This window comes from Leptidea sinapis, chromosome 33 (assembly GCF_905404315.1).
Source record: "Leptidea sinapis chromosome 33, ilLepSina1.1, whole genome shotgun sequence".
Classification (NCBI taxonomy): domain Eukaryota; kingdom Metazoa; phylum Arthropoda; class Insecta; order Lepidoptera; family Pieridae; genus Leptidea; species Leptidea sinapis.
The window spans coordinates 8537622-8552305 of record NC_066297.1 but is presented as its reverse complement, the minus strand read 5'-3'; the positions used below and the strand labels follow the sequence as shown (position 1 = coordinate 8552305).

Genomic DNA, 14684 nt, shown 5'->3' with positions numbered 1-14684 from the left:
ATATATTTTTATGTACTCACTACTTAATACCAACAACATATAGTACAGGATTTTTTTACATCTGTATGCAGTATAATTGTAAAAACTTACGACTCCACTGGTTTGTGTTCTGGAGGTCCTAAATACGCAAGTAGAGTCGCCATCTGTAAATAAATGTAATACAAAAACATTTGGGTTGATACAGTGTCGTTCGAAAAGCACACTAATTACAATACTTTTAGGACCATGTTTCATGGTGTGCAAAATTTTCATTATAACAATACGGACGTCGTTTACAATGTCAAACGTCAACGGCCATCTTCGATTTGGAAAATCATTTCAGGTTGTCCGATCACTTAGATATTCAGCTGTGGAGTACTAGGATTTACGATAGAGCCATTTTTTAATGAAACATTTAAATTTATTTACAGATAATGCCTGAACAGTGGCTGAGACTTTATTATAAAAGTGTATACATTTACCCTTAAAGGTATTATATATCTTATGAAGCCTACGAATGAAAATCACTATTAAGAGCAAAAAAAGGTGGTGGCGAAGGCAATATAGGCCAATACCTTATCGAAAGGTCGCCTCCCCACCGCCTTGTGATCCCGACTGCTTGACAGATAGTCTCCAATTCGCTCCTGATGATTCCATAGCAGTCTGTGCAACGCTACCACATTGGCGTCGCTTATGAACGACAGGCTGTGGGACGCTTGCTCCACGCTCTCACAGTCTGACGCAATCTGTATGAAAAATCTAAAACAATAATAAAACATGTATATACTTACAAATACAAACTTATTAGCCTAAACAGACATGATATCCGAATCATGGTGGGCTCCCTAACATATATCTTAACAAGCACCTTTTCACAATTGGCGTACAGACAGTGCAGAGGTTGTCTGGCCGAGGAAGAAACAGTCACTCATGTAAACAAATAAAATTTAAAAACAAAATTTTTGAACGATGCGGGACTCGAACCCACGACCTCTGGCATTCCGTGCGGTTCGAGTGACGTATCGTTATACAATCTATTGGTGTTGAGCAGGTAATCAACTGTAAAGTAGATCCTGTAGATGAAGCCACAACCTGAAAGTTGAACAAAGCATACAAGATTTTATAGCGATGCGACACTCGAACGGTTAGCTTAGTGGCAGAGCATTCGCGCGGATCGCGAGAGATCGTGGGTTCGAGTCCCGCATCGTTCGTAAAATTTTATTTTCAAATTTTATTTGTATATTAATCCTGGAATGCCAACCTTCGTGAATACAAGGTCGCTTCGAGAAGTCTGCGACCACGACAGGAGTGTCCTGAACTTCTGAAAGGAGCGGGGCTGGTTGGAATGACTGGCAAACACTGCACGCAAAATGGACCCAACTAATTGGTCTAATTGTGGAAACAGGAGCCCCTTTATCATTACCATACCATGTCATACTCCATCTATTCATACTGTATTATATTACTTTAAACAAGAGTATTGCTGTCATCTCTGGCCTGGTGCACCCCAGTATCGAATCGAACCATTTAACCGCGTGGATTGCAGACCTGCTCGAATTATCGGAGTTGCAGTGTTAACGGCTAGATCACTTGGTGTTGCGTAGAGATATCGCTACATTGTGTGTGTTCTACCACATTTATCACGGGGAGTGTTCCGAAGAGCTGTTTGACCTGATTCCTGCCGCCGAATTCCACCTTCGCATGCTTTAATCCCCACCACCTGAATCAGTGGCGTTTGTCTACAGTGCACTTTCTTCAACGAACAACTTAGATTGCTTGTTTGAACGATTTCCAGGTCGATATGACATGGGTACCTTCAAAAAAGTGCGTACACTTTTCTAAAAGGCAAGCAATGCTCCTGTGAGTTTTGAATGAATTCAAATCGTATTTTTTCATGATATGTATGAACAGAGCAAAAAGACACTAATCGTTTATCAGTTGCCCGAGCGCTTGTTTGTCGTTCTACACCAAAAAGACCTACTTGCGTCCAGTTTCAAAGTGCGCCCTCAAAAAGTCGTTAAAGGGCAACATGTGCTGCTCTTTGGAGAACTCCACGTGGTTGGCGATGTTCTGTAGGATCTTGGACATGAGCATCAACCCTCGCTTGATCTGCGCCGGTATCGGCCGGTTCACGATCCCCATCTCTTGCGGTGATACTGCGGAGAAGTAAATACTATTCTTAAAGAAGAGACAGGAATAAGGTTCAGTTTTCTATAGTTTTAAGCCATATTTTGAAACTGCAGGTTTTGATTAGAATGATCTTGCCGTTGTGTACAAATCACTTAATAGTTCATTATTTTTTCTTTCTTTGAAACAACTGGGCCATATTGCGAAGAGTCATTGTCATTTCCGTTTAAGTTTTGGCGATAAAATAGTTGGCTAACCACTATTTATATACAAACAATCTGTTTTTTTTTAAGTATACCCCTTACCAAACATTAAGTTTGCTCCAAAGTTGCTGTGAATACTTCAGCAGTAAAAAATCATATCTGAATAACACCTAGTCAAATCTTAGAAGATATGAACAAGAACACAAAGCAATAAATACCTAGTACAGAAACTTACATTAGGTAACACATTTCAGAAATAGCTGCCTTAGCTGAGCACTAATAAGACTGATTATAAATAGAACTCAGTTCGAAGTCGTGATAGACTAATAACACATTGATAAATTTGTTTACGCACACTACGATCTACCCATACGAGGTAGGTGAAATTTTCACGCTACTTAGGTTATGTACTTGTGGCTGTAAGGTTATAATAATGTGACAAAGCAAAAGGTTTTTTCACTTACATTGTCTTACTCCACCTTAATTGAGCACACTCCGATCTGCATTTTTGAATATTTTGGAATGGTTAGGGAATAATTTCGCACGAATTGCTTTATTAACAGTATTAAAGCACCATCATTTATGTGGTTAAGCACAATATTCATTTATTGCGCTTATCTTACACAAAAATGACAATTTATATAACATAATTCAACTTACAAATTATATTTTTGTTATTATATTATATATAGTATATATATTTATAATTGTCACAAAATACTCAAGTCCCTTCGTCTTACGAATTTTCGATCAGGTCACGTGTCCTGACGCGATTTTAACATTTATACCCATCCCAAGAAAAGTGCTCAACGCCGCTAAAGAAGTTTTCGCTTCATAAATATTTACAAAAGCAAGACGAAATATGCGGTGTTTGATTGACAACGGACTGAATTACCGCCTTGAAGATTCCGTGCGCCCGTAGGTATGGTTTCGTATCTAAAGTGCACACTCTCACAAAAATATAAAATAAAATGTTCTTACCTATGGCAGGGTTGATAAATCTGAGAAATAGAACAGTACCGACAGCGCCAACACTCGTGTGCGGAAACTGGGCGAACCGTTTGTTCAGAACCTGTAACGAATACATTAATATTAATTTTCTTACATGTCTTAATCTACCTTCTGATCTCCTACCAATAAAGAAAGCTCCTTCGTCGATGACCGACACAAAACCTATGATTGAGTTGCGGTAAATTTATTAAATTAGGTGGAAAATAGATTACCGAGGAATGTGGAGTAGATTTGATCATACAGAGTTAAAGTGTATTGAAGTGTTGTAATAGAACATACCACTCGTAGGCCTTATGACGAGTCCACATATCATACCAAATTCGTCAAAAAGAACAATTGTTCGAAAGAGAAAGATAAGTGTTTGGCGCGGCGCGTGAAAGAGTAAGAACCTTCGTTTGCCATTGTTCTTTGTATGTGGAGAATACCTCAGGCAGTATTTTATCAATTAACGCGAGAGTTACATAATTTTAAATAAAACAATTTTAAAGGATTAAAACACGTGTCATTGTAACTTTGTGTTTATATTACATTTCTGTGTTAAAGTTACATTTTTATTATCATTTTGGTTAACCCGACGTTTCAAGACCTTTACAGATCTCGTTTTCAGGACAATGATAAACGATCAAACTACAGATGAAATTAGTCAAGTTAGAATTTGTCATAGTTGTCATTATGAAGTTTAGCGCCTTTTATTTCCTTTATGGTAAAAAACCATCTGTCTACAGCAAATACCACCTCCGAGGTAATAATTGGCGCTAAACTTCGGTTTAACTAAAATAAGAATAAAAATGTAATTTTTAAATAAATAATGTAAAAACAGTTACAATTTCACGCGTTTTAATCCTTCAAAAGTGTTTTATTTAAATACCTCAGGCATTATCTATATATATTATCTATATTATATGCATAATCAGAATGAGAATATACAAAAAAATTGTGCAAGCAAACGTTGAATAATGATGATGAGATAGAAAGTTATATGAAAGAGTTGTTGTGGATGGCAAAAGATAGGGAAACAATTCCCCGTCGTATGGTTGGATTATTCTTGGAGTTATGATTAAGATATTGTTTAGTTATAGTTAAAAAAAACATGAGTCATTACTTTTACGCCCTATCAGCGACATCATATTCCGACACCGTGAAGTTAGTCGATAAATCTCCCTCTAGTATAGTGTGAAGTGATATCATGATATTTGTTTTATTAAATGATTTAACAAAAAAATACATGAAAACGTAATTTTAACTCTTACAGAACAGTACTACAGGATGACACTGTAAGTTTCTGGAATTTACAGGTATTTACAAGTGACCAGCACTTGCATATATTATCGAGTATGTATTTTATTCATTTGTACATAGGGTATGACGGTTTGGCGGCAAATTGAAAAATTTTCTGTTTTAACGCCAGCAATAAATAAAATTTTTCATTCAATGACTTTCGAAGTAATTTAAGTCAACAATAAAATTTTAATAAAATACGATATCCCATAAATCAGGAATTCAATTTTTATTGTATTTTTATTATGTATATTTTTTTATTTCATTAAACTTTATTTTTTTTTACAATAATGCATGTAAAAATAACGTGTATGTAGATACAAAGTTACATCGCTTGTACATAAAAGTTTGGGAGTTAATCAAGTTTTAAATTCTATGACAAACAAGTTAAACTTAGTCTTAGTGCCCACATACCTGATACAGACAGTGGCACATGCTTCTCAATTGCGGCGGGAACGTGTCTGCGGAGTTCACGATACGTTCGAACACCTCCTTGGTCAGCTCTATCAGATTAGCTCGGTTCATTTCTATATCTTCACTGGGGTCCAATCTGCAAAGTATTACGATTTATTGATTTGCAGACTTTCTAATCTATATACAAATAAATATTTTGTGCACGGCTTAAAATATCACGAATTCTTAGCCGGCAATATTATGTTCTTATCTTGCTGAATGATAGAATCCTTATCGCTGGCGTACCTTCTACAACTATACGTCAGTAGCCTCACTTCTGGGATAAATAACACAAGTTGTACATTTAAAAAAAATATAGCAAATTGTTTAGATTTGAAAGAGCGACATCTCAAGTCAATTTCCTAATATGCAAATATTTTGGTTGAGCAGATTATCAACTGTAAATTAGTTCCTGTAGGTGAAGCCACAACTTGAGAGTTGAACAAAGCATACAAGATTTATCAATGACACGTCACTCGAACGATTATTTCATAAATTTTGTTTTCAAATTTAATTTGTGTAATTAATCCCAGAAGTGAGGGTTATCACTTAAAAAAATATAGCAAATAGCCAACTTATAGGCTAACTAAACATGCATAATGGTAATAATAGATATTATTTGTTTACAACTTAAAGCTAAAGATAATTTTGAAAAATATCCAAAAAAAATATACATGCCAGCTCTTTTAACCAAATTGTTGTAGGTTACAACAATTCTACACAAGGAGACGGATCTGCCTAGATTGTGTATATGTTGCTGTCTCTCCATCTCTATTATAAATGTTCTTATATCTCGCAAACTTTATTTCTCTATTCGCTAGTATATTGTAAGTCTATGGTCTATACTCTAATTTTGAAAGTAAGAGGAGAAGAGGGTGAAGATAGCTATAAAAGGCGCTATCTCACTGGCTTCGACCCACACACATTATCCCAGCGTATGCGCTTGCGCATCTCTCTCCCTAAGAGAAAGTCGCCTTCGTTGAAGGCTTAGAGGAAATTTGGCCAAAGCCATCCTCAGGTGGTGTTTAGTGGGTAGGCACTTAGGTTTTACTTGACTCTCACATAACCAACGCAGACATAGACTGCGTTTGTATGCATGAGCATTCACCACCTCCCCCCGTCGTTATCCCGGAGGGTAAGCCTTTCCCATTGTCTGGGCGAAAAAAAATGGCGTCGACAAACTTCCAATTCAACCGTTGACTAATTAAGGCTGCTCTGTCCGATTACTGCTTGAATATCACTGTGTAATAATTCCTTATTTATTATTTGAAGTTTAACAAAATACTAACTTTATTTTTGTAACATAATTATTTAGATGTAAGCTTTTGTGAATTTTTAGTCAGTGGCAACAGAATTTGTTATAAAACAACCCCTTTTGATCTTATGACGTTGACTTCACATATACCTCGCGGAATCGACTTCAAAGCTCAGCTCGGGTTGTTCCAGAAGCGTGTTGATGATGGGCTCTAGAAGATTATGCAGGTAGACATGCCCGTATATCTTGAAGCAGTACGCCATAATTTTGCTGCCCAATGAGTTACCGCGAAACAGAGTCTGCATGCAGTCCGACACCTGCGAAATATACTTGTGATGGTGTAAAATATAGGACAGAACACAAAATTTGTGCGATTTCTTGTGTCAATCTCTGAGAAAACTGTCAATGTTGCTCCTACAGTCCGAGGAGTTTAGACTTTCTATCAACAAAATTCCCCTTGTCTTTAATATTTTTTTAGTGATAAATTTTCATGGGAGAGTAAACTGCTTTGTAACGTAACGCGTTACGGCGCCAGTCTGTCTGGCTTCCCTTTCTCTCACGCATACGGCAGCGGTAGGCAGGCTCCTCCTATCTCACTCTAACCAATTGTTACTTTTATAGGATTAAATAATGATACTAAAAATGTTGATACACAAAATTATAATGTATTAAAATTAAAATTTCTAAATTCCAATAAAATATTTTATTAATAAATAACCTTTCTTTACATTATTGTTTTAATATACATAAAGTTTAAGTAAAATTAAATTAGATAAGTTTAAATTATTATTTCTGTCGGGCGCCACATTTATTGTTATTTAATTTTTTTTAGCTATGCCGAGTGTAATAACGCCTGGTTCATATGTAAGACAAGTTTTGACCAAGGAGCACTTGCTAACTTACTAACATCGAGATCGGCAGCTTCGAAGATGTATATGTCTTTGAAGTAAGATGAGAGTATACTCATATCGTTTCGACAACACAGTTGAGCTTCTTACAAAGTAGTTTAGCAGAACCGAACCCACCTCAACTTCTCTATAGAATATGTTCCACAGGAGCGGTGCCAGAAGATGCTTGGCGTCGAATAACGTGACAAACACTCTGGCCAACTCGTCCATCTGTGACGTGCTCACTACGCTAGCGAGCGCCATCGCTATCGGCAGTTCACCCTGGATATGAAAAAAATTACATAAATTATTCATAACATATCTATGTATCGGCACTACACCCTGGATATGAAGAAATTGATTATATATAGATTATTCATAACAAATCTATTATGGCACCTCTCTCTGGGTATGAATAAAAAGATTATATACAACTTATTCATAACATATCCATCTATTGGCACTTCACTCTGAGTATGAAAAAGTTGATTATATATATAAAAATTACTATATACTAGAGAAGAACATTTCTAACGGAGATTCAGCAAAATAGAAAAGGTACGTGAATCTATTGTTTCTGTAACCGATTTTGATTGACAAGTCGTAAACAGTCAGCCACACTTGGCATTATTTTGAATATTGAATCACTAGCTAACACACACATTGACACATCAAAATTGATTACAGTATTATCGGGCCGTCGTCTATCCCTATGCTAGTATATTCTTAGTCTATGGTTCTTACAAACCTTGTCAGATATCATGGTGACCAGCTGAACGAGCTGCTCGAATCTATCAGCGAGCACTGTCTCGGCCAGGGTATCGAACTCTGTGCCCTGCTGCAGTATCTTCGTCAGTACCTCCATGAAAGCTGCCCTGGTTTGTAGATCCCGGTGATACCCTAGATCTGAAATATTGAAATGAAAATATTAAAACACAACTTTTTATCACTGGGAGGCACTTCTTTCCACAGGATGCCGGCTAGATTATGGGTACCACAACAGCGCCTATTTCTGCCGTGAACCATTAATGTGTAAGCATTATTGTGTTTCGGTCTTAAGGGCGCCATAGCTAGTGCATATACTGGGCAAATGAGACTTAACATGTTATAACGAGCGAATGAATTGTAGTGCCCCTCTGACGTTTTGGCTTTTTCAAGAATCCCGAACGGCACTGCATTATATCACAGGGCAGGGCGTATCAATTACCATCAGCTGAACGTCCTGCTTGTCTCGTCCCTTATTGTCACAATAAAAAACAACTTGCGTAGGAAAATACTAATTATTTGGTGTAAACTAAAATTAAAGGTTGAAGAATAGAAATGTCTATTGGAACCTGAGGGTTCTAAGACAGGCGGTCCACATGTACCATGCATTGACATACAAAGTACTAGACTCACAATTCCACCAAAAATTGTCTGAAGAAAAACTCTGCTTACGCGACTATTAGGCAGAGTTTTTGTTCAGTTATGTTTTCACCGCGCTTTGAATACAACGGCAATAAGCTTATTATATAAAACGAATAACGTGTACTTTTTCTCGATTTCCTTTTTTCTCTCCGTCCATGGCTATGTGATTCATGCTACGTTCGCCCTTTCTCACTCTCTCTCTTAATCGATCTCTCCCTCTTCATGGACAAAAAGTCCCAAAGTTTCGTGTCACTAAAATTATTATTATTGCGTTTAAGCACGGACTAGTAAAAAAATAAGGACTCCGTATCACCTTACATAACAGTGTAGCACCAAAACAAGCCGATTAACGTGTAAATACTTAGCCCTACTCACACACTTACACTACTACAGGCCGATAGGCGGCCATTATGAGAATTGTCATCGTCTGTGACAGATCAGTTTGCGTCTCAATAAAATATTTTAAAAATGCCGTCTTGCGTTGTGAAAAAGTGTAAAAACGATACTATTTAAGTATTGGTGGCTGTACGGTCAACAGCATGTCGACTGTACATCACGTTTCGCGTATCAGCGTTTACGTCGCCTCGCGTTATTTCCTAAGTAATATTGTAACCAGTTCGCGACAAGCCGCCGATCGATTCGCGTGCTCATTACCATACCAACATTTTACCATTTTACCATATAGCATAAGTTAAGGTTTCAATATACCATTTGAGCCTAACTTGTGTTTTACTCTGTACGGAACCAAACCACCGTACATTGTGGTCCTTCGGCCTTTTGTTAACCAGTGACAAATTTTTTTTTTTTAACCATTCCAAGGACATTGTGGTCCTTCGGCCTTTTGTTAACCAGTGACAAATTTTTTTTTTTTAACCATTCCAAGGACATTGTGGTCCTTCGGCCTTTTGTTAACCAGTGACAAATTTTTTTTTTTTTAACCATTCCAAGGACATTGTGGTCCTTCGGCCTTTTGTTAACCAGTGACAAATTTTTTTTTTTTAACCATTCCAAGGACATTGTGGTCCTTCGGCCTTTTGTTAACCAGTGACAAATTTTTTTTTTTTAACCATTCCAAGGACATTGTGGTCCTTCGGCCTTTTGTTAACCAGTGACCAGAATTTTTTTAACCATTTCGAGGACACAAAAACATTGTGATCCATCGTTCTATTAACCAGTACCATTAGTTAACCATTTTAACCAAAATTCGTCGCGTGTGTAGTGAACCAAATTAGTGTTGACCAAAGTGCTTGTGTGTGGAGTGTAACCAGTTCACCAGATCGGCGATACTACCAGCGACTACCAACGGGGAGACTGCTGAGGACACACCAGGTCACCACGTACCAGTCTTCAAGTAAGATCTTTCCTTTTTATCACTCACCACTCTTTACCACTCTCTTTTGACCCGTAACCATGGAGGCTCTATTAACCACCCAAAACCAGATTATGTCCGCGATTAACACGCAGTGTGTTAATTTCAAGAAGGACGGGCCAGAACGAAAGACACCCGCCTATATTGAAAAACGTCTCAACGCTTTAGACTCGTACTGGAGTGAATTCCAGACCAACCATACTAGGCTTTGTGCTGAGTTTGAAGACCCTAACCATCGCTACTTCGCGGAAAACCATTACCAGCGGACGAAAGATTTTTACCAGGAAGTTAGGAATATGATTTCTAATTACGTAACCAGCGATCCCAGCAAACCATTACTGAGACCTGCTACACCATTATCGCAGGGCTCAGATAGGCGCGATATTTTCTCTCCCGCTCAGGAGGGTCCCTCTTTTAGCTTCCCTGCACCAAAGCTATCGAACCAGGGCAACTCCAGTAGGGTCGAAGAAATGCTGCGAAAGCAGAAGAGCAACTTCAAGGCGCTATCCCGTACCATAGAGGCTGTCGACCTTGAAAGCTGCTCCGACCGCTGGGAGTTCGAAGATATTTTACGAACTATCCAATCAAGATGGTCGGTCATCGATTCTCTTCACTGGGACATCGACAGCGAAGGGCTGCTCGACAACGAAGAGTATGAGACAGCATTCGCTGAGATGGAGAAGAAATACAACACCATGAAGAAGGCAGTGAACAGACAGATGTGGTCGTCATCTTACAGGGAACGTTCAACCCCACAAATGGACATTCCCACCTTCAGCGGAAACTACCAAGATTGGATATGTTTTAAAGATTTATTCTCCGAAACAATTCACCATAATAAATCTTTACCAAATGCGCAGAAAATGCAATTCTTGAAAAGTAAGCTCCGTGGCGAGGCTGAAAAATTAGTTCACCATTTACGCATCAATTCTGAAAACTACGAAGTATGCTGGGACATATTAAACCAACGTTACCATAATACTAGGTTAATATTTAATTCTCACATACAATTGTTACTAACCATGCCTACGATTCAACATCAATCTGCAGCGGTCATCAAAAGGTTACATGACACCACCAACGAGTGTCTTAACTCTATAAAAGCAATGGGCATCGACATTTCCAACTGGGACCCATTGATCGTCTATATTTTGTGCCAAAAGTTAGATACTGAAACCCATAATGATTACATTGTGTCGCTTAAGAATCCAAAAGAATTGCCTACTTTGTTAGATTTTTTGAAATTTTTAGAAATTAAATTTACTTCGTTAGAAAGCTCTCGTCGTAAGCAGGACTTCAACAAATCAAATTCATCCCAGGTACACCAAAACCAATACCAAAAACCATGGGCTGAAAAGCATACCAATAACCATTTACATAATTTTATGAACAGAAATTTTAAACCAAGACCAGCTGTAATAAACCACGTCAATACGAAACCAGTACATATTGCGCCACAACGGAAATGCATACTCTGTAAAACGTGTTGCCATGAATTGTTTAAATGCAAACAATTTCTAGAATCCGCACCGCTGAATCGACTTAAGGTCATTGAATCCAACAAATTATGTAAAAACTGTTTAATTAACCATTATGACAAGGAATGTTCTTCGGAAAAAACTTGCCGTTTTTGTAACCAGCAGCATAATACTCTTCTGCATAATGCTCTTGTCACTTTTGCACCATCTACTTCTAGAAATACCGAGATCGAAAATTCTCCTAGAAGATCCAATATATGCGTTACCAATGCCCCACAAGAAACCATGCCCAAATTATTAGCAACAGCTAAAGTTAATATTATGTCTATGGATGGCTGTCACCATACCATGCGAGCCCTCATAGACCCGTGCGCGGAGTCATCTCTCATTACAGAGAATGCCGCTCAACTTTTAGGCCTACCCAGGATTAAGCGCCACTGTGTGGTGGTCGGAGTAGGCGCAAAAGCCAACAATAGTAAGGGAGTCGCACAGCTTTCAGTGTCATCTCTTCATAATAATTTCACATTTAAAACGGAAGCCTATGTGATGAAGCATGTCGTCGGGAATTTACCACACGAAACATTAGAAAAACCAGCTTGGCCGTATTTACAAAAGTTACCACTCGCAGATCCAGAGTTTTATAAAAGTAGACCAATAGATTTAATTTTAAGCGTTGAAGTTTACGAATTAATTATTTTACCAGGTTTAATTCGTAATGGCACATCACTACCAATCGCGCAAAATACCAAGCTCGGTTGGATTCTTAGTGGTACCATAAAACCAAACCAAACATATTGCAACGTCGTCATGGTCGACTTGCAGGATATACAGCGGTTCTGGGAGATTGAAGATATCTCAGACAACTCTGTAAATATTACGGATGAAGATAACCATTGCCTTCATCATTATCAACAGCATACTACGCGCAAACCAGACGGACGTTATGTTGTACGGTTACCATTAAAACCAGAGATTACCGAAAAATTGGGTGAGTCTAAAACCAAAGCCGTAGCCCAATTTCGGCAATTAGAACGCAGATTTTGTAAAAATAAAATTATCGAACAGAACTACAAACAATTTATCCATGAATATATTAATTTAAACCATATGAAGAAATGTAATAGTAATCCGATACTTCAGTGCTATTTACCTCACCATTGTGTAATCAGAACGGATTCCACGACGACTGCCACGCGAGTTGTTTTTAATGCCTCAGCGAAAACTTCGACTGGACTTTCGTTGAATGACCTTATGTACTCTGGACCAAATTTACAAGAGGATTTGTTTACTCTCATATTAAAGTGGAGGCAGTACCAAATAGCCTTCACAGCCGATATAGAGAAGATGTTCAGATTTATAGATGTCCATGATGATGACCAGCCGCTCCAGAAGATCGTGTGGAGGGACTCTGAAAAGCAACCATTAGAAGAATACCAACTTACCACTGTCACATACGGCACCAAGGCCGCACCATTCCTAGCCATGATGACATTGAAACGTCTGGCTAAGGATGAAGGTCACCGTTACCCAGAAGCAGCAGAAGTTCTGGCTACCAGGCTCTACATGGATGACCTCCTCCATGGACATCATGACCTCCAGTCTGCAAGGAGGCTGATTTCCGACCTCATAAATCTCCTTAAGTTAGGTGGATTCAATCTAAGGAAGTGGTCGTCAAATCAACCAGATGTACTACCAGATAACCAGTTACCATGCGAAGACCAAGCATATGTTTTTAAATACCAGGAATCAACCAAGGCATTAGGACTTAAGTGGCATCCCGACGAAGATTATTTCACTTTTCAATTGAATTCCGAACCAGTCAGTAAACTCACCAAAAGAAGTTTACTCTCGAATATATCGAAGATATTTGATCCGCTTGGATGGCTTTCACCAGTTACCACCAAGTTGAAACTACTCTTCCAGGAAGTATGGCTCTTAAATCTTCTGTGGGACGACGAATTACCAGCTGACATCAACACAAAATGGAAAACCATAGAGGCTGACATCACGAAAATTAGCCATATTACCATACCAAGGTGGTTGCAGTCTTCTAAGAACGACACCATTGAATTACATGGGTTTTGTGATTCATCACAAAATGCCTACGCTTGTGTTGTATACTGCAGAGTCAACAATATTACCAGCAACCAGTCTTCTGTAGTATTAGTAGCTTCGAAGTCTCGTCTCGTACCTGTAAAGAAAAATGTATCGTTACCTAGATTAGAGTTATGTGCAGCGGTTCTACTTACCAAGGTCATGAAGATCACCTGTAAATGCCTATCAGATTACAACATCAAAATCTACGGTTGGTCTGATTCGACAGCTGTGTTAGGCTGGCTCAACGGCGACCCATGTAAATGGAAACCATTCGTCGCGAATAGGGTGAAGCAGGTCATTGACATTATACCATCGAGTAGCTGGCATTATGTGTCAACAAAGGACAACCCAGCTGACTGCGCAAGTAGAGGCATTACCACAGAACAGCTGATTAACCATTCCATGTGGTGGATAGGTCCCCACTGGCTAAGATCGTTTGAAGAGTCCAAATTAACCAATAAATTATATACAACCTGCGAAGAGCTTAAAAAACCATTATTAAATATAAATGTAAACACAATTAAATATCAAAACAAGGTTATAGATAGTATAATTAGCAGATACAGCGATTTTACGCGAGCTTCAAGAGTGCTTGCGTGGGTGTTACGTTTTACACCTAAGTCATTTAATACTAATAAAACAAACTACTTAACTATATTAGAAATAAGAAAAGCTAAAAACTTAATTATAAGGCATATACAACAAGTAGAATTTTTAGAAGATATACAATATATTAAAAACCATAACCAACCTAACCCTAAGAGTAAATTATTAAAATTGAAACCATTTATTGATAACCAGGGGCTCTTGAGGGTTGGGGGGCGATTGACCAACGCCAAAATAGAAGATAGTATGAAACATCCGTGTATTTTACCACATAACCATTTGCTTACTGACATGATTATTGACCACGCGCATAAGATGACCTTTCATGGGGGTCCCCGGTTAACCCTTGCTTGGCTGCGTCAAGAATATTGGATCCTGGGAGGAAACAATGCTGTAAAGAAGAGGCTACGGAGATGTGTGCTATGTAGAAGGCACGACCCCCTGAAACACGACCAGTTGATGGGAGACTTACCACCTGCAAGAATCAACAGGACCCGCCCCTTTTACCATTTGGGGGTTGATTTTACTGGTTTT

General features: G+C 38.3%; 1 protein-coding gene across 1 annotated transcript in view; it reads right to left on the bottom strand.

Moving 5' to 3' along the window:
- LOC126974693 (neurofibromin) overlaps window positions 1–14684 on the bottom strand; it is a 119655-nt gene that overhangs the window by 61361 nt on the left and 43610 nt on the right. Inside the window, exons 26-33 of the mRNA XM_050822262.1 lie at window positions 7942–8099; window positions 7332–7475; window positions 6457–6623; window positions 5013–5148; window positions 3291–3381; window positions 1961–2135; window positions 555–738; window positions 91–143 (exon numbers count right to left, since the gene is read on the bottom strand). Of these exons, the coding sequence (XP_050678219.1) occupies window positions 91–143; window positions 555–738; window positions 1961–2135; window positions 3291–3381; window positions 5013–5148; window positions 6457–6623; window positions 7332–7475; window positions 7942–8099 (1108 nt within the window). The remainder of the gene's footprint in view (window positions 1–90; window positions 144–554; window positions 739–1960; window positions 2136–3290; window positions 3382–5012; window positions 5149–6456; window positions 6624–7331; window positions 7476–7941; window positions 8100–14684) is intronic.